Here is a 26,684-nt window from a genome sequence, read left to right on the forward strand (position 1 = left end):
GGAAACCTCAAATAACGGAGCAAGATCCGTTAGTCGATAGTAAATACTCCTTCAGTCCGCGAATAGGAGTCTCATTTCATTCCGGAAAGTTAGTGGAATATGAGACTCATTTTTATATATTAGTTTTAAATGATATGTGAGTAGAATAAGTTAGTGAAATTTGAGGTCTCTTTATCATTTATAGTAATAATGAATTGAGACTCCTATTCGTGGACATACTAAAATAGAAAAATCAGATTTTTATTCACTGACGGAGAGTACTTAAAAAACACAAATTACTTGTAATTGCACTAATTACAATCAATGGCTATAAATTTACTCATTCTTCTCAATTAAATACACATGTAAACGGCGAAAATATATACTCCATACATGATATAACAGCCTCACTAATAATTTTTAAACTTATTGTATCTTTAAAATTTCTTTTTAAAGGGAAAATTTGAGAAACACAATAAACCTTCATGAATTTTGCTTTCCAACCACTTCTCTACCACTCTATAATTGTTGAATAATAATTTACAGTATATTTTCTTAATAGGAGTATCTTAGAGCAAGAGTAACCCATACTTTCCAATAAATTTTATTTTACTTTTTAATTATTAGTCATTTTATAAAATTATATAATAATACAAATAATAAAATTTCTTTACCAAGAATTATAGAGTTTTAAAATTATAAATACCAAAACTTACATAATTCTTTTTTCTAAAAAATACAATAATGAAACTTACATAATTATTTTTTCTAATAAATTATATAATTAAAATTTTAACTTCTACTATTAAAAAAATTAATTTTGCTTTAAAAGTTTATTAAAATACAAGTGATTTTAACTACAATTTTTATGTTTTTCTAAAAAAAACGTCTCCCAATCTTCAATACACTTGCTACCCAACTCTTATAACACAAATCACTCCCAAAAAATAAAATCAAAAGGAGAAAATAAAATAAATATCTATTTAAATCTCACATGTGCCCCCTTAAATTTAAGATGATAACAAATTTATTGGAATAAAAATAGATATGGCGTACACGTCTTTTTCAGGACAAAATTATTAATATTGTTAGCTGTCTATTAAATTTTCTTTTAGATATTCCCTGCCCCACAGGTAATTAAATAAATGAGTATAGTCCATATAAAAAAAGTCGCGTTTAATTTTTCTATTAAAGTAAAAGGTTAGAAAATTAAATAAAAAATAAAAAATAAAATTCTTGGAGTAGATGACGTTGAGGTGGACTTTAAGAAAAGAAAAAGCATAGTTTAAAAGGGTTAAAGCGGCAAAATAGAATAAAAAAAATACTGCAATGTACAGAAAATGGGACCTAGTTTTTGTCGTCTTGCGGTGAATCATCACCCCTTAAAGTGAAACACACACACAAAAATAAAATACTAGTAGTACAACTACTTAATAAAAACTCTGATTCCCTTTACAGAGAATTAATATTAAAATATAAACATTGTAACATACTCCACATAATAAAGCTACAATTATTGTTTTTCACATCAAATACGACGTACGTGAAAATTTGATGAATACGTTGCAAATAAAATTTTAATAAGATTTTAAGAAATTATTTAATTTTATAATAAAGTATAAACAAAAATTAATAGAATGGGAATTTACTTCTATATAATTAGTTTTATAATAATTTATAAGTATAATGAGTTAGTGGAATATATAATGTACTTACTTAAAAGTGTAAAAGTGAAATAGAATATTTTAATAAACAAATAATGAAATAAAAAATAAGATACTTAATAGCGGACGGAATACTTGTACGAGCTGTGATTGATTTTGTTCATTTTAGCTATATCTCATGAGCTGATGAGCTCCATGGCATTCAAAACAATGATATTTTTATGATAAACTGTTAGTACTATTTAATTTTATCATAATATTTCGAATGTCGCTCATTCTACTCTTCAACCCTAATAATAATTTAATAAAGGCAACGTCGGTTTTTTTTTTCTACATTAAAATGTAAGAGGCATTAATATGAGTTGATTAGCTGTGAATAGGAGACACGTAAATAATCATTAAATTGGCTAAATCTAAATGTGTAATTAACACGGTTTTCGCTACCCAACCTTTTATAAAAGTAAAATATGTCGAGTTACAGATTTTTAGCTTTATGATTGTTTAAAAAATTAATGATAACTACTGATATTTTATGAATTATTATCAAGATCCTGTATCTAATTATAATATTCTAAAAAAGGTACATATTCATACATTAGCACTACTATAACTAAAGAGATTATAAAGAATAATATGCAAAACAGTGAAACACACATATTAGTAGTACACGCATATTAGTAGTACACTAGAAATTGGTATTGGTATTAATATGGTTGGAAATGTCATCATACATACTATATATATATATATATACCAATTAAACTTTAATAAGTACTCCCTCCCTTCCTAATAGAGTTATTTTGCTATTTTGGTATGTTTATTAGAGTAATTTCCCTTTTAGTAAAAGTCAACACATTTTTTCACACCTACTTTACTCTTACTTGCTTTTTTATCTCTTTTATTTTTCTACCTTTTTCATTTTCCACTTTGTTTTCCATTTATTTAACTCACTTAACACATTCCATTTATTTAACTCACTTAACACCATTTTTCTAATTCCCGTGCTGAAAAGAAATGCCTTCGTTACTAGGATATTATTGCTCTGCGCGAAATAACAGGTGGGAGAAAAAAAGAGAGAAATAGTGTGGAGGAAGAGTATAAGAGAAGCTCATTGATTCTTGATTTTGATGAGAGAGAGAGACAGAGAGAGTGAGTACTGTGCAAGGTTCACAACACACACACAACAAGGATAAAGACAGGAGAAGGGTCTCCATTTATCCTTCACTGCATTGGGGTTTTTCCTCTCATTCCTCTCAGTTTCGCGACAAGGTGGGATTTTCCCCCCATTTCTTTGTTTTGATCACTTCTAATTATTTTCAGTCTGCATTAATCTATACAAAAAAAATGATTGCTGTTGATTGTATTTTTGTTGAGAAATTCATCAATCTCTAGATTGTTTTCTGCTACTTCATTGCTTCAATTAGGGCTGAATCAATGGATTTCTGAGTTTGGTTGTGTCGAATTCAACATCTATTGGTTTTTAGATGTAGATTAATGTTAGGTGTGTTGAGATGAGTCAAAATTGTTAATGCACTATTTTTTCCTTTTTGCTACCAACATTTGGATTCATTTTCTTTCTTTGACTCCTCATTACTGTATCTGAGTATCAAGTTGACTCTCTCTTTTTCTCTATTATTTCTCACTATTTGTCTGACTTAGTATTTTCTGGGTGAACTGTTGATTATTTTTAATTCACATCAATAAATCATTGTTCTATTTGATTCTGGAAATATCCATTATCTTAAGCTAAAGTATATTTAAATTCCTTTATTTTTCTAGTTTTGATATTTAAAAATTGTGCCGATTGATTGGTAATTTAAACTGAGTTAGGGTTGTTGTCTTCTTGCCATTATTATTTGTTTGTTGGGTTGATTCTACAATGCAGCTTTTGATTATCATATATTCATATTATAATTTCCTGTTGTATTTTTGTCTTGGTTTCAGTCCTGCATTTATTTATTCATTCGAGAATGGACTAATTTGTGATGGATTCTTGAAATGTGGATACAGGGAGTTGGTCATTTGGTGCATTTGGGAGGTCTAATTTTTCTTTACAAAAATGCTGAGGAAGAGAACTAGATCACAGCAAAAAGTGCAAAACATGAATAATACATTAGTTGATTCTATATCGGAGTCGTATTTTCCCTCTGATGGATCAAATCCGAAGCATAAAGATACCTCCCTTTTGAAGGTTCCTGGCTTGTTTGTGGGATTCAATGCTAAGAGCTCAGATTCTGATGCAGTAAGAAGCCCCACATCGACGTTAGATTTTAGGATTTTTTCGAGTTTAGGCAATCCCTTTAGGTGTCTAAAAGCACAGAACGAGGGCCACCACAAGAGCTGGGACTGTACCAAAGTAGGTCTAAGCATTATAGATTCCCTCGACCATGAGCTTAATCAGAGTGTTGCTCGGTCATCTGATAATAAGAATATTCTTTTTGGGAGACAGATGAGTGTTAGAAGTCCAACTTTTTGTAGTTCTTTGGAGGCACCTAAGTCACTGCCTAAAGATGTTGCTATTTTTGCTAAGCCAGCCAATGCCCGGAAGTGCGATTCTGATGTTGTGTTTGAGATTGGGGAGGTCCCGTTCAAGCACGAGGAGGCTTCTGGAAGCATCCGTGCTCGTTCAGTGGATTCTGGAAGGTATGGACCTCACCTGACAGATTTCAGAAACCTCAAGTCCAAGCTTGGGTCTGGCAGCTTTGGTGCTGAGAAATCTGTTCGTTCGGAGTCTGGAGGGGTTGGCGTGATCCCTAAATTAGGCAACCTAAGTAGGGAGAGGCTGAGTCGGGCTGCTCCACCGGGAAATAGTTTAATTAGTTCCATTCCCGCGAGTGAGATTGAGCTGTCTGAGGATTATACCTGTGTTATTAATAGAGTATGTTCATTAATTTTTTTCACTCATAAAAGTTAAATTCTATAACAAAAGTGGACTACTAATAAAGAAGAAATTTTGGCTAGGCGATGCGTGTGGTCACCCCATCTCTTATCTCCCAAAATATTTTATCTGTGTTTCACCACCATCAATCCAAACAATTCTTCTCAAACATTATTTCGGTCTTCTGTATTACTGTTAACAATACAATTTACTAGACTAGGAGATGGGGACCAAATTTACGATGCAGCACATGAAAGAAAACGATTTGTTTAAATGTAAATAAGGTTGGTACAACTCATAACTCTAATCATTATTACATGTTATTATTGGTATTCTTGACCAAGAATTTGACTCGAATTATCAGAATTTACCTTCTTGCCCCTCGAATTGCACAATTTTGGTATTTGGTAGTCTCCTAGAATAATTCGAGCAATTAATGGAGCATAATTTAATCATGCAGTGGAAATTCTATCTCATGGATATAAGTTGCGTTTAATATAGGAAGGCGTGGGCTAATACGTTCACCCGTCCACAAAATAATGTCATATTTGGTCATTTTAAAATATCCACGCTCTAATGTAGTACTATCATTTACCGAGTATTTTTTTGTCTTTTGGAACAAATGAACCACATACTCTACTAAATCATAAAAGTGAAACTCATATTCCACTCATTTTTTCCTCGACTTTCATTTACATTTCTTAAAATCAATCTTCATTTACATTTCTTAAAATCAATCTTCATCGAGTCAAAGTTGAACTTCCATTTACATGTCTTAAAATCTTCATGGAGTCAAAGTTGAACTATAAATCGTGGACGGGGATGTGTATGTCTATTTTGACTCACCAACTCATTTTTGACTGTTTCAGCACGCTGACATATATATATACGATTATATGAAATACACACGTATACAAGTATTTTCATTTTTCAAGACAATATGATCAGCTCAGGTTGCAAAAATTAGCTTGAAATGTGACAAAATTATCTAAGATGAAAGCAAAACTAAAACCGAGAGAAACCTAAGATTTATGCATATTTTCAGTTATGGCTTCAACTCTTCAAGCAAAATGCTTAAAAACAGGTGCTAATCATCAAACCTTAAGCAAGGTATTTGCGCCATGCATCAAAATGTACAATGTTTACAGAGGATTCAGTATTTGAGACCATAACTATGCATCAAAATGTACAATGCTTACAGAGAATTCATGCTGCCAAAGTCCTTCGATCTTCCGAGAATGTACATCCTACAAGTCAGGTAGCGTAGCCAAGCACATAAAAATTGTGCTGCAGTTAGGTATAGGCAATTCATTCATTTAGAACTTGGAGCCACAAACACATGTTAGCAACATAGAAATCGAAGAAAGATATAGGCATGAACAGCATAATCCCAAACACCTTAGTATAACCTGCCGGTACACCCTGCAGCACCGCAGTAACAGTTCTTCACCTTGACGTTTCCCGCAGAGTCGCGGATCTGACCCAGAGAGTAGTTGTAACAATAGGTGAGCTCCTGGAGAGGCGGAATGTTCTCCATCGCGAAAAGCATCACATGGGGCATTCTCTTGTCTTTATTGTCATAAATCACATTTTGCGCCCAGAGGTTGGGTGCACAGCTGTGATTAATGAACCTCCCAACATTCCCATATGTCAATGCATCAACTGTGAAACCTCCTCCTTTAACCTCAGCAACTGTTTCATCATCATCAGAATTGGTGGGGGAAGAATCTTGAAGATTCTGGCCGATGTCAAAGAGATACTCATCATAGCCAATTCTTTCCTCAGCTTCTTTATCTTCAAGAAGTTCTCCTGCGTACTCACATATGAAGCTTCCGGAAGGTATAGAAGTCAGGGCCCTCACACCCCAGCCTCTCCACTCTGTCTTGAAGATCTCGAGCTGAAACTTGATGCCGCGTTGTGTGGCCCTATTGTAGCAGGAAGGGGGGCATTTACAATGAGGACCACACTCGTATACTAGAGTCTTAGTTTCAACTAGAGCGCCATTATGATTGTATGGGATTGCGCCCCCATTTCTATCTGCACATGCACATTTTTCCATGGCAGAACATCGCCCGACACAATTGCAACCTTCTGGGGGGACCGGACGGTACCAATCAGGGTACATCATCTTTGAGATGTAGTTGAATGGAGGCGGTTTTCCATTGTCTATATTGTTCACCGCGCAAATAGGAATGCGCTCTTTTCCATAAGAAATGTCAGCGACACACACTCCTAGGCGGGTCTTGCACTTACTCGACTTCTTCAATTCTTTCCAAGCAAGATCAGGCTGACCAGGGTTCCTCCTCAGATCAAACATAAAAACCTTCTTACCATGTGGCCCTTTTTCTGTAAAGCAATCTGTCACAGTGTATAGGCCATCATAAACATAAGTAGTGACCAATTTAGGCTTGGAATCCAGAGGGTCAACATATTTCATTTCTCTCCAACCGCGAACAACACGCACTGGTGTCTTTGTATCAATACAATTCTTTAAAGCCAAATTCCCCCCTCTGAGCTTCTGATCCTCAGGTTGTTTAGACTTACTGTTACCAACGACATTTCCACCTTGCCCACTGTATCTTAAAACATCAGCATTCTCCACGTCATCGTTATAAGCACCGGAAGTAACTATACTGGTAGCAAGTAGAAGTTCATTAACCTTCATACTATCTATACCAGACTGGAATGGGAAGTGAATGCCAACAACAGCAAGCTCCACTCTGTATTGAAATTCGTCGCCCACTTCAACACCCGGAACTGCTCCAATCCTTTTAGTTGTATTTACGTATTTTTTGTTCCTCTTGAGCGCCGTTGCAGCCTTTAGATCAATCCTATTTTTGCCTTTTCGGCCCTGCAGCTTTGATCTTCCTTCCTCTCCTTCAGTCGGGTTCGCTTCTTCTTCTTCTTCTAGTTGCAAGAGCTTTCTACAAGTAACATTGAACAACCGAAGAGTTTCTCTCACTCTGTTACGGTCATCACCACGAGAAGAATTCTTGGGACCAAAGCGAGGGCCAAAGCGAGGGAAGTTTATTTCATATTCTTTTAGGTTGCGGCTGGAAGAAAAAGTTGTAGCAGAATCTCCATCATGACCACCATCATCTTTAAGTGTCAAAGAACCAGACCCGTTAATTATATCATTGAACATACGAACCTTTTTCTTCTTCTTAGAAGACAAGCCCGGAGATTTAATTTCAGGTTTACTTTTTCTGGCAACAGCATTGCCCTTCTGTTGCCAAAACAAAATATGCTTCCTCTTTTTTGCTCCACTTGTCCCTCCATGTGAGTTGGATATTGTTGTCTCCTTCTTCCCCCTTACACCATGAACAACCTTCCTATCAACATCATCCTTTGAGCCATCTGGGCTGCTTATAGCAGCTTTTAATTTCCTCCATGAGCCAAGTGGAGCAGCAATCAAACCATGTACAAGCTCCCTGTTTAAGTCATTCCTGGAGCTAAAATCACTAGGTGGAGTTATATCTTTATCATTTCTATCTGGTGAAAAAGTGGCAATTTCTTTCCCAACTGAAGCTCTGGCATCCTCAATCCTGATATTCACCATTGCCTTAGACATAGTATATGATCCTGTGGACGCTCCATTTGTTTCAGTGATGTCGTGCTCTAAATCTCTGCTGTACTCTTCAAATTCCATCACGCCCCCTTCTGCTGTGGCCACTGTCATTTCTCCTAGCAATCCCCTTCCCGCGTTAGCATCCAATGTTTCGCTTTCTTCAATTTCAACACGAACATTGTGAAGCCCATCAAGACATTCATCAAAGGTCCTGAGCATCTCACTTGTTATCTCCATCTCTGAGACATCGGTCAGCATAATTGGTTCTGGAATCAATTCTGGGGTAGCCATCCTCTTTTCTTCCTCAATCAATGAAGAAACATATATGCCACATTGTGGAGGGAAATCGCGAACAGCAGATACTCTTCTAGGACGGTATTTGTCTTTGTGCTGAATACTACCACAAATGGCAGAAGATTCCCGAGGACCACCTAAGGACTTATCCACCTCAACACTAGAGTTCTGAAATGAAGCTACACCATGATCCTCCTTTAACTCTTCCACCACTAGTTGAGATCCAGAATGATCAAGAGTATCTATGTTCTTCACAATGTCAACTCCAACAAGATCTGGTTCTAGCATCGCTTCCTGAACTTCATCTGTGAGGCCGTGTATTATCGTTTTTTCCCCATTTCCCACATTCTCATTTGCCTTTTCGATTAGTTTATCAAACATCATAGCCAGGTGTACGTCTATGCTACTGCTTGCGGCGCCTAGAGCCTCTCTACTCCCAGCCACCTCACCAGCAAAACTTTCTTCTGATCTCGAATTCACTGGCACTGCATTGGGCCCACACCCAGGCGGAAAATCACGGATGGCAGATACTTTCCTGGGATTATATTTAGGCATAAAACCATTCTCCAAGGGCCGCTTATATGAGACCTCATTAGACAAGCCACCATTTGTAAATGAAATCATTCTCTGAGGTCAATAGCTACAAAGAAGTCAAGTTCGAACCTGAAAATTTAGATAGAAATTTTTACAATGACACAGTAAAACTAAGACTGGAACCCCCAGACAGCAGACACACACCAAAAGAAATAATAGTAAAGAATAAATTGCTAGGTTTGCTAAAAAAATTAGGGATCACTTGAACAACAAATATACAAAAATATTCTTCCATCTACCAAAACACGCGTCCACAGAACAACATATACCAACTTTAGAACATAAATTTAGGGCAAAAATTGCAAAAGCTAAAAAAAATGAAAAAATTGGTGACTCCTAAGTCCTAACAGCAACCGCAACACAGTAACAATGAAAAACGGGAAAACAAACAAGTAACCGACAAGACGCACAATGATCAAAACACGAATCCAGACGTGCAACCACACAAACAAAACAAGCATGCAGAAATACCTGAAGCAGTCTCTCCGATCAATCGAATGCGAACGCGAATCGCAGGAATCGGTCACCGCAGAAGCTGCATTAACGCAACAAACATTATTTTCCAGAAATCAGCAACAAATCGACGCGAATTGCAGATACAGAAATCGCAAAAAAATATAAAATGAAACCGATAACTTAATACTACCAAGGAGTCGTCGTCGCCGCCGCGGTGGAGATACCGGAGCCTTCGGATTCCTGCTTCAGGTGATCATGGTGCATACATACACACAGAGTAGTCTGTGAAGGATTGGGAATTGAAGAAATCTGCAGCGAGCAGAGAGTGTGCGAGTGGAAAGGAAAATGGAAGTTTGGGTAGTGGAGCAGTGCAAAGGGTGTGAAATGACAGTTTTAGCCCTTCTATTTTGGGGGAACGTTGTCTTTGGCTGGCGCCGACGCGATTCTGAGACGGATAGTGGGCGAATTACCGAATTTAGGCTCGTAAGGTTCCAAGGTTCGGGGAGTTTTTCTCATTCCATAATCTTGTTTTAAATACTCCCTCCGTCTCACTTAAAATAAAACATTTGTGAATCGGTGCGGGACTTTATGTAGTGTTGTTTTGCGAGTTAATGAAGAGAGAGTAAAATAAGAAAGATAAAAAAATAGAAATAGAGTTGTTGCCATTTTAGAAAACGTTTCAATTTTAATGGGATAACAGAAAAAGAAAAACGTTTCATTTTTAATGGGACAGGGGAGTATAATTCTTCCATCCACTGAAATTAAACTGTGAGTCACAAACTTCTATTTAAATGGTAAAATATGAGAGGAAAAGAAAAAATATTACTCACTAGTCTAATTTTAACATACAAACAAGATAACTTTTTTTGGGGGGGCGTAGGAATATATAATTGTCATCCAATATAGTTATGGAGCAATATGTAAGACGGGAAGAATATCATTCTTGTTTTGTAAAAGATTATTATCAATAATGGTGCCTCGTATGTTCTAATAATGATTTGAACATACTACAATTTATTAGATGGAAGGGAGATATCTAATCAATTGAGTTGTTATTGATTGAAATGTCACGTGAGTATAATTCTTGTTGAGTTCATTGTATTCCATTTGTATCATTATTACACTTGCGTTGTTGGATAAATATATAAATTTTTTTCATTTTGGATAAATAGATTTTATTATTTAATTAAATTATTACACTGACATAATAATTATTACGGGAAAGAAAAAGTAAATACTGTGTAAATATATTGGGGATGATTTATGAAACATGAGATTTTTTGGATAAAGAGGAAAGCATGACAAATTATCTAACCGAACGGGGAAATGGATACGTGGCATGTTTTGAAAAAAATAAAAAGAGGAAACGTGGCGAAAATGTTCCTTAAGTATAATTCTTTAATTACATCCCCCCACATGAAGCAGGTGCAGTTGAACCCACTGAATATAGCAAATTTCCATTTTTCATTTTTATACTGTACACAACAAAACCCACGAATGCAACAAATTTCCCACTTTCAATTTTATATACAACAAATTGGAAACATATTACTCCTATTTCAATAATATCTAAAACTTCCTAACCTAACTAATATCATCACTGCTAGAAGAGCGAGGTTTAATGATTGATAAGCGATCGTATAAATGATCATTAATTTAACGATCGAATTTCGATCATTAAACTATTTATCAAAATCAATCAAAATCACCAAATCATTAATATACTTAATTTTTAATGTAATGATAACTAACTTGTCAGTCATGGAAAATGATCATTAATTTAACGATCGAATATAACTATTTTATTTATGCATTTTTAATTCATATTCAGTTGTTAATTTACCTAAAATTCATTTTTAACCTCCAATTTTTTAGTGCGCAGGCGCTAGAATTGCAAAAAAACTCATTCAACAGTGGTCTATTGGTACAATATGAAAACTTACTACTACTATTTTTTTTCATCACAAATCTGTGTTGTATCAACAATATTATCCCATGTGGTTTGCGAAAAAATGAGATTTACCTAGAACATTGTCATCCAAAACCAAAAAACTCATGAAACACATTTATTGAGATACTACTAAAAAACACGTTTATTGAGATGGGAAGAGAAGAATAGTAAGGAAGATGGACACAAACACATTATGCACTCAGCATCCAGCTACAAGATGAGCTGAGAAAACAAAAAGAATATTAGGATTTGTTTGCTTAAATTACTGTAGAAGTTAGTTTAAGGAAACAATCCCATATGTGATTGAATGAAGCATCAGCATATCTATCTGCCAAGGCCTCTTGTTTGCCGGGTGTTGTAAGATTTGCAGTCGTGGCATTTCTGGCCGACAACGTGATATTTCACTTCAGAGTTACTTCCACAGTCATTGCAAAGAATCCAAACCTGTAGTTGAAGGACCATCATTCAAATTATGCATGCTTCAAGCTCAAGCTTGAATGTGTGTGTCAGTGTGTGGGTGTGTGCAGCTTCTCGCACATGCTTATTAAAGTTGAATGTGTAGCTTGACTGTGTGTGTGAGTGTGTCTGTGTGTGCAAGAGGGAGGGAATTGGAGACCATCTTATCTTCATAATATGGTGGCATAGGAGTAGCTGCAATCTCCAAGTCATACTTCTCCCACACTTTCGACATATTGCGAACTGACTTTGAACAGATGGGGCAAGCGTACCTGTCACGGAATTATGCCAGTTTACATAGTGTATGAAACAAAGAAGAAATTAGCCACACACTTCGATATTGATCACTCACTGATAGTAATCCTGCATTTGTTCCAAGCATGTTCGATGTATGGTGTGCCCGCATGGCATAGAAACTACATCATTTCTCGACTCAAACAGATACTGTATGGGATGGTACTTCACATCAGTTGGGCTATTCTTTTACAAAGGGATTTGAAAAAGAGGAATATAGTGAAGTTAGAACCTCAAAGCAAACAGGACAGTTTTGGTGCATTGCCCTCTCAATGCATGGGTGGCTGCTTTTCAAAAGCATGGAATAGCAGCATTCTGAGTTGCACATAAAATATCAGAATCAAGACGTGAGATACACACAAATTAGCTTCTAATCAGTGTATAAACAAAAAAAGAGAGACAACTTACCACATTTATCGCAATGAAAGAAATTATTGGAGCCTCCGACCCTACAATAGTGTTCTATCCAAGCATGAATAAATGTCATGAAAAGCCAAACAGGTCATTTCTACCAGATTATAAGTCTACATATAGATCAGAAAGATCAGTTGGCAAAGAACTTGACTTATGAGAGAACAGCTTTCGAGTAGAAGCTGAAATCTACCACTAAAGAAGCTTAAGGCAAACCAAAGAGTGTAAGGGAAATACTGTAAGGAAATGTACCTGCAAATACCACAGCCATCACAATGATACTGGTCTTTAGATATCTGCAAATTGAGAGATATTGCACTGTCAACCACCCATTACACGTTTACAAATGTGCAGTTTCACAAAATTATGTGCAAAATATTTCGGTGATTCAAACTATTAAACAAAAGCTCAGCATGCAATCAAGAAGGTACTTATAACTCACATCATCATCATACAGCTTGCAAGTTCCACAAAAGTATCTTCCCATGCACACCCCACAATTTCTGCAAACTTGTTGAGCCTAAGAGTAACACCCCAAATCAACAAAATAAGAGATTGATGCCATGGTCGAACCCAAAACTCCATAAAACACATCAAGAAAAATTGACTTTTAAGATCATTTGCCATCATACTAGAGCTAAAACATTATTAATACAGGCAACCTCCACAACTGATAAGGCTAATCTTGCCTAGCTCATTTGAACTGGACACACATGAACCATTTGTAAGTGCAGACAAGACTATGCATCGCTAACTTTCCCAGACACATTTTTTTATATTATGTTTTGAACTATATACATATATATGTATGAGATCAGAGCTTAAGATAAAATAACTGTACTCTGTCTAAGAGACAGAACAGTTCTAGCAGTGGTGATTATATATATGTGTGAGATCAGAGCTTACGATATAAAAAAACTGTACTCAGTCTAAGAGACAGACCAGTTCTAGCATTGGTGATTTGTTGCAGGTAATGTGGAGGTTTCCAAATTCTTGTCCAGGCTTACCCTATTGATAGCTGTATAGACATGGAGATGCATGTGTATAAAGAAAAATGAGTAAAACTAACCTCCTGTTCAGTGTGACAAAGCGCGCATATGACCTGCGTGACATAAAACAATGGTTTTTAGAGGATTATCAGGAATAACTAGAAAGAGGGGCGCACAAAATGAAAAAGATAGAAAACTGGATACAGCTTAGGAAGAAACTGAAAGACAAATCCTCCAGATTAAGCTGGCGTACCTTCATAATTAAGTGGCGAGTGATATCATGCCTGAGCTTTTGGTCAACGCAAATATTGTTCTGTTGCCAGAATGTAAATAACTAAGCATCAATTTCCAATCCCCAACAGAGAGTATATCAAATCAAACAAGGAGAATCCCTCTCACGTCCACCCTATCTTAGAGGCTGAGTTGATGAGTAGATGCTTCAGTTATGTCTAGATACACTAAAATATTCTGCCCCCATCTGACATGCTTAAGATATAAGCTCAGACAAGCAGGGAAAACCTTTATAGAAAAGAATGACTCATACCTTTGCCTCATTGTGACAGTGATGGCAATCAAATATCTCATTGCAACAAGGTGCTCTGATTTGACACCTCCGACGATAATGGGAACAACTGCCAGTATACAAACATGAGCACCTAATCAATAAGGGAAGAACAAACCAGAGTAAGGTACACAAAGCTAGAAGCCATACCCATAGTTCAGGTATCCTTTATTGTATGTTTCGGTGCTAGCAACTTCTTCATCACATATTCCTCCAGTAGGAATATGCTCTTCATGTGAAGACTCCAAAGGTGATTCACAAACCTCAATGCAATTTGTAACCACACTATCTCCAGCCAACCCTTTTTCTGTGAAGTTGGACTCAACTTGTAGACTGCTCGAAAGATCGTGATTAACAGCAACAGACACCATTGGACTGTGGTATGAAAATAGGAATATCTAGCAGCTATGCAATACACCAAAAACCTGCATTAAGAAATCAATGCCTAAATCTATTCATGCATTTCTAATATAGCTGCCCTCCAAATGAGGAACACCTCAAGACCATGAAGCTTATCTTTTGCATTCACTGCATATCGACTCAATCAGCAACAACAAATCCAAGGTTAAAGGCTCCATTCATAAAAACCTAGATGAGCGATTCATCCACGTAACCAAACATACAAGAGAGGTAACAAACAAATCAAGCATTCCCGAACTTCAAAGCTTTGTAGCTACCTATGATGACTATTGCATGGAATTTGATTCTTGACGTGCAAACACTGTTGGCACGAAATTTGAGAATTTTATGCATTTCATATGCATCATCTTCTCCCAAACCAAATTTCTAGCCAAAATATTCTTTTAACCATTCCAAATAAATCCTAATATATTCTCATAGTGACATTCTTACCGAACTATCTGAGCAAGCGGCACTAGAATCAGGACAGAAACAACCCAACTAAAGAAAAGAATAGCATATATCACCTATCTAGGAGTTGAGTCACCCTGTCTCATATCCAGACAGACATATCACTATAATCGAATGATAATGCGAGGAACACTATTTGGAATCAAGTTGTTTGGATTTGGATGGAGCACAAAATTCCCATAAAGAATGACAACCGCTAGTGTGTTAACATTAATTCAGTCCAAAAGGTGAGAAGTGGACAAAATGTTCAGTGTCCACGGAGAGAGTTGCTAGGTGAAAAAGCACTTTCCAACTTCACTCCTCGACAAGAAAACAACCAAATATAAATAAGACCACCGAAAAACTTGCAGCCAGCAAAAAGGTTCCCCCATTCAGATACCCTCAAATTATTACGGACGTCATTTTCCACATTAAACTTATCGCTGTCGCAAACTAAGCAATAAATAAGTATTTATAACTTCAATTTAGCGCTGAAACAGTGATTTAGTTGAGCTGTCGACATCTAACACTGGTTTATCTTAATCAAACGGCTAAGGCTTAGATTCTCATCTCCATCGTCGCATATATACAAAAATGCACTGAGAATAATATCACTCATTTAAATATTAAAAAAAAACCTCACGAACAATCGAGCAATATTTCTGACAGAGAATTCACTACGATAGAAGAAAAAAAGAACAAAAATGAGCGCAAAGCTACCAAAAATTAAGAACACGATAAAAACATGAACGGAACCAAAATATACAAACGGAAAAACGAAATCAACATTAACACATTCAGGAAAACGAACTTTAGAAAGCGATACTCCTTGGCAGCAATGAATTCCTCCCGCCAAAATCTCCAGCAGCCTACATACAGAGATCAGAGACTGGAGCAGAAATACAAGCAAAAATCACACAATGCAGATATTAAGACGCGGATCACAGCAAGCTTCTTTCGTGTATGAGGAAGTAGCTTAACGAGGTCGAGAATTTTGAGAGCACGAATCTAAGAGAGAGAGAGGGGAAAAAAGTTGCGTTGTGATTTTCACATCGGAGGTGTCAATATCTGAATCAGGGGCATAGGAGGCGACCGCCGACCCGAGGAAGTTAGTTGAGCGATTGTGACAGCTCTGCGTGAATTTACATTACTGCCCTGTAGTCGCGTGCCAGACTGCCGGATATTAATTTTTTTGAAGGAGAAGATATTAATGTATTGAGATCAGCTTATCTTACAACTTTTAATAATATTAAGTTGAATATATTCTAATAAAAATAATGTACGTACATTAGTTTTCATACATATTGCGGGAAATATATTGTATTTTATTTGATAGATTGTATTGCTAATTAGTAGTATGTGTTGTGAATATAAGTATAGTATGGATAAAAGAAAAAAAATTGTATAAAAAAACGACATAGAAACAAATGTTCAAGAGTATATACTGGACTGTATATGTAACAGATGAGCTAGTTTAGTTTCATTCTCAACGAAAATTAAGTTTGTCTTTTTTATTTTCTTAGCATTGTGTTGGCCAACAATTTCTCCATATTAGGTTAATTCTATAGTAATATTCTTACCATCACTCTAAGTTTCATGCGATAATATAAAATTGGGCAAAATGTTAGAAAAAATATAATAATTTGATTAATTTTTTATAATCCCGCAATTTTTTAAACGACTAATTATATCATAATTTTGACCTGTTTTTCAATTATCCCATCATATTATAATTTTGACATGAGTATAATATTATAAACGATTTAAACGTAGAAATTTATCCAACACGTTCACACTTGCTTTGCATGGAAATAGTGTGATTTGCAAAAAATAACAATTGAATAAGCAGAGTATTTTACACAATAAGAATTATTATGACTAATTCAATGTGACTAATTAATTGCCAATATAGTGCAAATTCATGTCAACGGTACTGCGATTTGGCATACAATTAGGTCTGTCTAACAGGATATCGAGTATTGGGTACATGATAATATATCATGTGCCGGATGTCCAATAGGACATTGAGTATTAGGTATCTGATATCCAATATATCGGGTGTTGGGTACCCGGTACAATTTCTGGATCGGGTTCAGGTTTTTGGATTTTGGGATCGAGTTTCAGAAAAATTCAGGACCCGGTTGGGCCAGTGTTAAGAGAAAAAACATGTTAAAATTTAAATCTAAATCGCTTAACTAATGAATATAATTACACATATAAACAATTTCTATGATGAGAGGAGAAATATACAAACTGAATGCTATTTTGCAGGCGCTCAATGACTAAGTACTGACACATTCCCTAATAAAAACATACTAATAGCATATGAAATCCATTAAACAAATATATTTGTGGTGGACATTACAGCAAAAGGCAAACATAGAGTAACAAAATGCACAAAAATCTCATCTAAACTAACTTGTTAGCAACAGAACAATCAAAATTCATGCTCCATCTCAGTTATTCACAACAGCAGATCTACATCAAAGCCCCACTCAATGCAGCTCCAAAACTCATAACTGAACAATCACAACACAATGAAGGGAGATGCTTACCATTTTCGTCGTTTTCATGCCTCGAAAATCTTGTTTCTCTGCACCATATTTCTCCTCCCCAACGTCTCCACCTCGGTGGAGACTGACAAATATCATGCCCCCATTGCAGCAAACGACGATCCTCACCAACAGAGCCGGCTCCAGTCCTACGAGGGAGAACGTCTAGCAGTTGAGCCCGAGGTCGAGATTGAGAACCCTAGGTTGCGGAATGGCTACATTGCATTGCAAGCTTGGAAAGAATCCATGCTCTCTGATCCAAAGAACATCACTGCCAACTGGGTCGGAAAAGACGTATGTAACTACACCGGTGTGTTCTGTTGGCCCACGCCTGAGTATCCACACGAGCTCACGGTTGCGGGCATTGATCTCAACCACGGAGACATCGCGGGGAGCCTCCCCAATGAGCTGGGCCTGCTGTATGATCTTGCTATGGTTCACATAAACTCGAATAGATTTTGTGGGGCGATTCCCAAAGGTTTTGTCAACATGAAGCGCCTCTACGAGCTGGATCTCAGCAACAACCGCTTTGCAGGGACGTTCCCTAAAGTCATGCTCCAGCTACCGAGCCTGAGGTACCTAGACATCCGTTTCAATGAATTCGAAGGCAAACTCCCAAGAAAACTCTTTGAGTTAGACCTTGATGCCATATTTGTCAACAACAACAGATTCTCCTCTGCTTTGCCTGACAACATAGGCAAATCTCACGTCTCTGTCATCGTTTTAGCTAACAACAACTTCCGAGGGTGCGTTCCAGCAGGATTAGGCGAGATGGGAGAGACGTTGAACGAGCTGATCCTCATAAACACTGGTCTTTCGTCGTGCTTCCCAAGTGAAATATCTGAAGCTGAAGAACTTGACCGTGTTAGATTTGAGCGAAAACAAGATCGTCGGTCCATTACCTAATAGTATCGGGGAAATGAACAGCTTAGAACAGCTGAATCTGGCACACAACATGATGTCTGGAAAGATTGGTGATCGGTTATGTGAACTTCCGAATTTGGTGAACTTTGAATACGGTTTCAATTTCTTCTCCAATGAGTCTTCTTCATGCCCAAAACTGCACAAGTTTGATGATGGAATGAATTGTTTAAAAGACAGGCCAAACCAAAGATCTTCATTGGAGTGTCAAAGGTTCTTGGCTCGGACGGTTGATTGTAGCAGCTACAAATGTAATCATTCTGACCCAGAAACACCACCAAAGGTGCTGCCTTGCCCGCCCCGACAACCACCCCCAATGTCTCCAACCCCTGCTGAGCCATCTCCATCCCCATCTCCATCTCCATCTCCATCTCCATCTCCATCTCCATCTCCTCAGCCCTCCGTTTCTCCTCCACCTACCATGCCACAGCCCGTGCCACCACCACAACCATCATCACCACCACAAGTTCAGCCTGACATCCCTCCTAGCCCAACCTCACCTCCTGCTCCAAACTCTACAACACCATTGTGTCCGTGTCAACAACCATCAAATCCACCACCGAAGCCTTGATTACCTCCATTTTCAGACTCCACACATTCCCCGAGACAATGAGATTTAATCTTCAGATCGTTCCTGCACATCAAGTGGAGTATGAAACAGTGTTAGATACAATTCAAACACAAGGTTCCAGCATCTCATTGTACAAAAGCTGATCAGGGAACTTATAGAAGATGATGAAAAAGGTAAAAAGAAAAAGAAGGTTTTTTCAGTTGTTCAAGTCCTGATACCATGGGTTGGTTAAACTGAATCTATCCCTTAGATTTTCAAAATACCCCGTATCCACTATATATGTGTCGAACCAGTAGAAGGAGTGAAATTGGGTTGTCAACGCGTGAATCAACAAGTCATTTCTGTGTGACTTTTCCACCAACAGAGAGAGGACCCTCGATTTTAATCGCAGGTGATAGGATTCTATTGAAGCATAATGCTCTAATCCTGCCACTGGGAGAGTCCTGACACAATTGAACCATAAATCTGCAACATAACATTATCATATTGTAGTCTGCATTCCATGATTAAGAGCAAGGAACAAGTATCCTCGTCTAACAGAATAATTAGGAAAAACTGTACCTAATTTTGGCAGCCATTTACTTCTGAAATACTCTACAAATTCAGACTGATCAACATATATTTGCAGGAACTCTTCAACCGCAACTGCAGTGCTCGACACATTCCCTGTGCAATACAATATCCGGCCTAGGTGCTTAAACATCTCTCTTTGAGCATCAAAATTGTGACAGTGTTTTAATAGGCTTTTAAGCCAACCACGACGAACATGCCAGAGGCACAATAGAATTCGACATTGGAAAGCTTCACTGAGAGAATAAATTGCAGAGTTAGATGATGGATGATACTACATCAACTTCTACAATAGAATGGCATAACAATTCCATATTAACCACATACCGAATAACCGAGAGCTGAAGAGAGGGATCATCCACTATAATTGCATGAGGTCTCCAGCTTGTGTCCTTGCCACGTAGTCTCTCAACGAGGGACAGCATCCATTTGTGCGTATTACTATTACCATGAGAAGAGGAAGTAATAATCCAGGCAACTGGAACGGCATTATGTGACGAATCGAATGCCAGTAGAGAGCATAAAGTATCCTGCACAAGTCCAAAGATATGGTAAAAGTCAAAAGAGTGAGGTAAATTAACAAAAACTCTAATTTGAAAAACTCAAGATAATGCTTTCATCATTAAGGTACCAAAATAAGTACTGAATCTAATAGCATATGCAAGCGTATTGTTAATTTCTATCTCGCTGTTTGAAGTTTTTGTCTACCTAACAAATGATATGTAAATAAGATACACAAACACCCAATTATATGAGGAAACCAAAGAATAAACCCCAAAACACAAAAAAGAAAACAATGTTGAATACTCCATCTATATATCAAAGTCCAAGCAAAACATAATAGAAATTCTACACAAAAAGAAAACAATGTTGAATACTCCAAATATCAAAGTGCAGGCAAAACATAATAGCAATTCTACACAAAAAGAAAACAATGTTGAATACTCCATATATCAAAGTGCAAGCAAAACATTATCTAACCCCTATTTGTATCCAACGGAAAATTGAGGTATACCTTACAAGTTCATACCCAATATTAATGTTTTCACATGGTAAATCGACAGAACTTGAAGAATCGTGTATTTGCTTTTAAATGAGTGATTCTAAGAAAATTTTGTAAAGGTCCAAATTAGAACTACTTGGGGTGACACTCTATCCTTTACCGGATAAACAAGGAAAGTAACAAATCATACAGAACCTTAAGTCTCTTAGATCCAGATGCAGTATGAAAAGCTATGGATCCACTATGTCCATAGCGAAGCATCTGCTGCAGCTGCCAATCGGTTTGTAACCCTAATACAAAAGTTTCAGAACCAGAACTCTCCTCGAAGTAAAACACATGCTTATGGTGGCGTTGTACCCACATCTTCACACTGCATTCAACATTGGAATGCAACTCATGGGAGGCATTGCGTATAAGCCTTTCCATATTACGGACATCATTGCGTGTCAGGAAATCATCACGGATATGGGGACCCCCATGCCTCTGCACCTCTTCCATGTGATGCTGGACTATTGTATCCAAGGATACTCCAACATGAAGCATGGCCATCACCTTTTGACGAAGTTCCTCTGATATTCGAGGAGCATACATAGCTCTAGTTCCCACAGATTCTTGATCAAGTATCCCATGGCAGGGAGCTCCTGTTTTATCCACATGATTCCTCTGATTGTATATGATGAGAGCAAGTAGAGGCCGGGTGTATAAACGTTTAACAGTGAAGTGACAAAGACATCCCCGCATCATGTGCCTTCTCCCTGGCCTACTTCCCTTACCCGAAGCAGGTTTGATGCTTGAGTTTTCACCTACATGAGGTTCGACATCCCTGTAGTCTTCAGGACCATAAGAGCACCAATACCTAGACACAGAAATAGTCAATACCTCTACAATCTCTAATGTGATATCAAATTAAGCAATACAAAGTAGTACTCCTACTTACATACAATGTATACTCAAGATAGCCATCGACTCTTGGTCTGCTAAGACTCCCCTCGGGTCTCTTCCTTCTTGATTCGACACGAAAGCTAGCAGGGCAGTCAGCATTGCTGGATTCACCTTTCACAAAATCATCCACTCTAGAAAAGGGAATCAGTGCAATATCATCACCACCTTGTCGACCACCTTCGACTTTAAACCAATTGATATGAGCTGCAGAAAACTCGGAATAAGGAGGATCTTGAACCGGTAGGTTTAGTATGTCTTCCATCCTCGCCATCTAACACAATTGAATGAATTGTAGAAATACAAGCAAGTAAGCATTCATCAAAATGCTATGTAACATCAATAAACAAGCTATGATTTTTCTCTATATAGTTCAATTTTAACAGGACTAATGTTGATTCAACAGTTAAACACTGAAATTAGCATAAAGATGGCATGATGAACAATTTTTTTAAAAAATAGATTAAAAAAAAAGCAGACAAAGAGTGGAGAGTGATTGTACCTTTGCTTCATTACCCTTCATCCTTTCCCCCTCCACGCTTATGTTCGTTGATTGAATTCAAGCAATCTGTATTTTCTGCAAACAAGGTACGAAACTTAACCTTATCATTCAAGGCTGTGAAAATTACTGGATTTTCAACGCTTATCTTCGGTGATTGAATTAAAAATTCTGTGTTTTCTGCAGAGAGCGAGATGCCAAACTTCAACTCGGCATTCAATGCTGTGAACTTACCGGAATTTCAAAGCTTAGCTGATTGACTTAAAAAAGTTGTGTATTTTCTGCAAAGTGAGGTTACAAAACTTCAACTTGACATTCGAGGATGCAAAATCACTGGATTTTCAATGATTCAATTATCACAAACTTCAAAGTGTTTTGTTTTCTCGGGTTTTTGCTATTTTATTTTGCTCCCCTCTTTTTTCCATTTTTCATTTTCAATGCCATTCATATACTCTTTTTTTTTTCTTTCTTTCTTTTTCCTGTCAGACAAATGCTACTCTCTCTTCGTTCTATAGTAATAGAAACATTTCATTTTGTATACTTATTTTAAAAAAATAATTATAAATAGTTAAAATGGAGAAAAAATGAAGTAAGAGAGATAATATTATAGATAAGACTTTTCTCTACATTATTCTCTCTTTTTTTACTTTTTCTCCACTTTAACTATTTATAATTATTTATTCAAAACGAGTGCGCAAAATGAAATGCCTCTATTACTATGGAACGGAGGAAGTAGTATATTAAATCTATGGATAAAGAGATTTTCATGATTTGGTTTTCAAAAAATATTTACTGTAATTAGAACATTTATCAAAATTAGTTTTTAATAAATGTTTTCATATCTTTCATACTTACTATTTTTGTATCAAAACAGTACTATTACTAGTATTAAAATTCATATCAGTATTAAAATTCATACTGCTATTTACTAGTAGTATTAAAATTAGTTTTCATGGATGGACGCAGTGTCATGGAGAATTTTGTCTGGCTAAATAGATTTTTCATGATTTTATTTTCTATTTGATTTACGAATTAAATTATCAACATGGCCCGTAATAGATTCTCAATTCGGATGGGCATGGACTGATTTTCTTGTTTGATGAATTGTTTTAAGCCACTAACAAATTACTCCCTCTGTCCCGACTAAGATGACACATTGCTTAGCCGGCACGAGATTTTAGGAGTTATTGGTTAAAGTGTTTAATTGAAGAAATAGAAGGTGAGTGTAAGTATTAAAGTAGAGAGATAAAAAAAGAATGATATTTTAATAGAAGTGAGAAAAAATGGTTGAGTGTATTAATTGGAGAGATAAAATTACCAAAAAATGAAATGTGTCATCTTAGTTGGGACAAACTAAAAAGGAAAACATGTCATCTTGAGCGGGACTGAGGGAGTAGTACATTAACCATTACTTTATGCCGATTGAAATTTCGACTTGGCTAACACTATTAAATTATGCCGATTGAAATTTCGACTTAGGCCAACACTATCAAAGTGTAATTGCATTCATCTAGAAAAATATATATAGATTTTCACGATACAAAAACTGGAAATAATTTTACAAAAAAAAGTTAAGTACTCTTTTCGATACTTATTATTTTCTATCTTATTTTATTTTTTCTTCACTTTAACTATTTATTTTATTATTATTTTTAAAAGAAGCGAATGTAAAAATGAAATGTCTATATTGAGGCGGAACATACCATCAATTCATATGTAGCTTTCTCTCGGTCATAACTCGTAATAGAGGGAACAGATTAATTTTGGGCTTCTATTCTAATGAGACTATAGAGTTAAAAGAATGGGCCATTATTTTGATCCAATAATCACCATATGGATATAAAAAGAAAAAAAAGAATGGGGAGAAGGGAGGAGATATAAATGAATTTATGGTCCAACCCAATTTTGATACACAATTTTGAGAGCAAAGAAGAAAATATTTCCATAAAAAGAGAGAAAAATACAGAAAAAGGAAAAATTTATTCACTTCGAAAGTAAATGGGAATTAAAGGGAGTAGTTGCCACTTTTCTATTTTTGTTTGACATTGTTTTCAATTTAGGAACACTTTTAATTTAAACACTCACAAACACTGTTAGATTCAGTTATACTTATGGATTTTAATTGCAACTTTAGAAATCATTCCTAAAATAAAAAAAGCTCAGCTTTGAGTATTTGAAAATTAGAAAGAAAAAAAAGCATACAAACAATTATTAATATCGTAAATATAGTGGTGATATTGGAGTTATTAGTTATAAATGGCGTGTGGTTTTGAAGTATAAGCATGATCATCAATAGTGGGCTAATTATTCCAAAGAACATTGTACAGAAGATTATGCTCTATGCCTCATTAAGAGGCTATTACTCAATCTTTTCACAAACGGCCCCTCAAACTTTTTAGGGGTACTGTGCACATATATTTGGCCCCTCTTCATTCATTATTCTATGTTTATTCTCTCTCTTGCTCATATTTTATTTTTCATATAAAATTGCTCATATAAAATTTTATTTGTCATATAAAATTGAAGTCAAACGTATATTTAACTTACAAAGTCAAATTTGACTGACGTATAAATATTCTATCCGCATAAAACACGAGTGAACGCAGAAGACGCTGTTCGGGAGATGATGACATGAAAACAACCAAAGACAAGCAACCCCTCCAAGCTACATGTGCATCAAAAAACATCTCATAAAGTAGGATTGAAAAGGAGTAAATTTTAGAAAATAAAAAACATATTGGAAGAAAATTCCGATTATATAACATAAATATAAATAAAGAAAAGGAAACGTTCTATAAATTCTTTCTAGAATAGTGAAAACATGAAAGAAAAATCTATAAATATTTTCATGATAAATTTAACTTAGGTGGTAATGTTCGTAGATAAAAAATTGTGTTGATGAGATCAAGTCATTAATTTCAAACATATCAGCTATAAATAATTCGGGTTTAGCTATAGTGAAAGCACTATCTAAATGGCCCAATAAGCATCTACAACATTTATGGTTCAACGATAGTTAAGATAGTACGTTACTTTGTGTTTGTGCTTCAATATTAGATTAACTCAAAAGAAAGAATACATTAAAGTGCAAATTAATTTATAAATACAAACTGAAATCTAACCTCTCTCGAAATCTCCACATTTGACCGCAAATTGATGCCTGAGAAATTGTGCTCACCAAATGTGATCGTAAGAATCTCATAATTAAAGAGAAAGTTAAACGATCGCAGGAGCTTGGAAAGGATTTAATTACTTTTTTTTTAATTAGTATTTTTATTTAACTTAATTTTATATAAGGATGAAATATCATAATATTGGCCAAATTTGTTCAAATCAGAGTGTTTCGAGGGTGCAAAACAAATTTTTTTTGTACCAGTGGAAAAAACACGGTTTACCTTACGCAATAAGTGCACCGATGTATCTATACTATGCACTCGCTATTAGACATATTACACACCCAGTGAGTATTAGTACTTTTAAACTTATAGCCTGAAATTGTTATTCACAATTTTATTTTTGATGTTTTTAACTTTTGTTTTGCAGATTTTAAACTCCCAAGTGGAGTTATATTATCATGCCAAGACGTGTCAAATCAATTACAAATATTGTATTTTGGGAGAAGTTTATTTGGGAAACCAAGGAGAAATCAGCTTTGTAAAATTTCTGTGAAAGTTAAAAAATGTTGTGTTGATTTACATTTGAATTCATATGCAACTATATATTTGCATTACAGTGTACTATCATTTTTTTCTCATTGATTCAAGCTAATAACAAAATCATGAATCTCATTAGTTTATTTTTTTTAACTTTGGTTAGGGATTATAATCAATGGCTAACTAATTAATAATTCAAAAATAAGATCAATTATTAGTCATTAAATAAAGAGATCTAATGATTAAAATAATGACAAGTGTCTCAAATTCTAAATTTAAATAATTAGTAAATAAATTTAAAGGTATTAACATCAATTCTCTCTCATTAAAATCATCTCAAAACTTTAAATTAACATAATTCTCTTGATTTAAATTATTTTTTTTGCAAAAAATATACTCCCCTCGTCCCACATTTGGAGTCACATTTAGTTACGACATGAGTTTTAAGGAATTGGTGGAGTATATAATTAATGAAGTGAGATGATGGAGTGTGTAATAAATGAATTGAGATGATGAAGTGTGTAATAAATGAAGGAAGTTGGTTGAAGGTGTGTCCCTTTTTGACTTTTTGATTTTTTATTTTTGTTTGGTTTATTTTAATGTAGATAATGACATTTTGATGAACAGTGGGGTAAAATTGTATGACCAAATATAGAAAATTCTAAATGTCACTCTAAAACTGGGACGGACTTTTATGGCAAAATGTGACTCCAAAACTGGGACAGAGGGGGTATCAAATTAAAGGTAATTTTATAAGGATTCCAATGAGATCTCAATTACATATATTCCGACGTCGGATGATAAAATTTGATAATTTATATTTTAATTTTTTGTATATGTTGATAAACAGATTTTATCAACAAATGCACAAAGAAATCTCAATATAGTGTATTTAAATCTAGTGTATGTAAAATATTAATAAAATTGTGTTGATATTTTCTTGTATTTGTGTTGATATCCCCACGTCATATTATTAATATTTGTAATACATTATGTTAATATAAAAATTATCATATGATAACATAATGACG

General features: G+C 35.6%; 5 protein-coding genes across 9 annotated transcripts; 2 read left to right on the plus strand and 3 right to left on the minus strand.

Moving 5' to 3' along the window:
* Window positions 1-2,741: 2,741 nt before the first annotated feature.
* On the plus strand, window positions 2,742-5,788 carry LOC125214935 (FCS-Like Zinc finger 10-like). The gene is made up of 3 exons (XM_048116172.1): window positions 2,742-2,912; window positions 3,654-4,521; window positions 5,723-5,788. Exons 2-3 carry the CDS (start codon window positions 3,703-3,705, stop codon window positions 5,786-5,788), a joined length of 885 nt encoding a protein of 294 aa, XP_047972129.1. The 5' UTR covers window positions 2,742-2,912; window positions 3,654-3,702.
* LOC125214922 lies at window positions 5,528-9,738 on the minus strand. Of its 3 annotated transcripts, none has more exons than XM_048116155.1 (4): window positions 9,624-9,738; window positions 9,449-9,512; window positions 5,920-9,046; window positions 5,528-5,768 (listed from the first exon to the last, which is right to left on the minus strand). In XM_048116155.1, the coding sequence occupies exon 3, from the start codon at window positions 9,005-9,007 to the stop codon at window positions 5,921-5,923; it is 3,087 nt and encodes a 1,028-aa protein (XP_047972112.1). In that variant the 5' UTR covers window positions 9,008-9,046; window positions 9,449-9,512; window positions 9,624-9,738; the 3' UTR covers window positions 5,528-5,768; window position 5,920. The 3 variants fall into 3 exon arrangements, with proteins under 3 accessions (XP_047972112.1, XP_047972110.1, XP_047972109.1); XM_048116153.1 differs by having other exon boundaries at window positions 5,528-5,808; XM_048116152.1 differs by having other exon boundaries at window positions 5,528-9,023.
* A 1,736-nt stretch (window positions 9,739-11,474) lies between these two features.
* On the minus strand, window positions 11,475-16,065 carry LOC125209047 (probable E3 ubiquitin-protein ligase RZFP34). Of its 3 annotated transcripts, none has more exons than XM_048108634.1 (12): window positions 15,757-16,065; window positions 14,247-14,501; window positions 14,079-14,166; window positions 13,788-13,847; window positions 13,615-13,647; window positions 12,988-13,065; window positions 12,798-12,841; window positions 12,543-12,583; window positions 12,367-12,449; window positions 12,193-12,284; window positions 12,001-12,112; window positions 11,475-11,828 (listed from the first exon to the last, which is right to left on the minus strand). In XM_048108634.1, the coding sequence occupies exons 2-12, from the start codon at window positions 14,465-14,467 to the stop codon at window positions 11,709-11,711; spliced, it is 972 nt and encodes a 323-aa protein (XP_047964591.1). In that variant the 5' UTR covers window positions 14,468-14,501; window positions 15,757-16,065; the 3' UTR covers window positions 11,475-11,708. The 3 variants fall into 3 exon arrangements, with proteins under 3 accessions (XP_047964591.1, XP_047964589.1, XP_047964590.1); XM_048108632.1 differs by having other exon boundaries at window positions 14,247-14,521; window positions 15,757-16,064; XM_048108633.1 differs by having other exon boundaries at window positions 14,247-14,684; window positions 15,757-16,064.
* Window positions 16,066-17,265: 1,200 nt separating this feature from the next.
* On the plus strand, window positions 17,266-19,185 carry LOC125210988 (leucine-rich repeat extensin-like protein 3). Its single transcript, XM_048110656.1, is given in 2 exon segments — window positions 17,266-18,340; window positions 18,342-19,185. Coding segments are annotated over 2 exon segments (1,506 nt in total). The 5' UTR covers window positions 17,266-17,482; the 3' UTR covers window positions 18,990-19,185.
* LOC125214938 lies at window positions 19,186-22,395 on the minus strand. The gene is made up of 7 exons (XM_048116176.1): window positions 22,235-22,395; window positions 22,004-22,078; window positions 21,504-21,775; window positions 20,758-21,418; window positions 19,887-20,089; window positions 19,551-19,795; window positions 19,186-19,454 (listed from the first exon to the last, which is right to left on the minus strand). Exons 2-7 carry the CDS (start codon window positions 22,022-22,024, stop codon window positions 19,186-19,188), a joined length of 1,671 nt encoding a protein of 556 aa, XP_047972133.1. The 5' UTR covers window positions 22,025-22,078; window positions 22,235-22,395.
* Window positions 22,396-26,684: the final 4,289 nt, after the last annotated feature.

The sequence above is a fragment of the Salvia hispanica genome, chromosome 3 (genome assembly GCF_023119035.1).
Source record: "Salvia hispanica cultivar TCC Black 2014 chromosome 3, UniMelb_Shisp_WGS_1.0, whole genome shotgun sequence".
In the NCBI taxonomy this organism is placed as follows: domain Eukaryota; kingdom Viridiplantae; phylum Streptophyta; class Magnoliopsida; order Lamiales; family Lamiaceae; genus Salvia; species Salvia hispanica.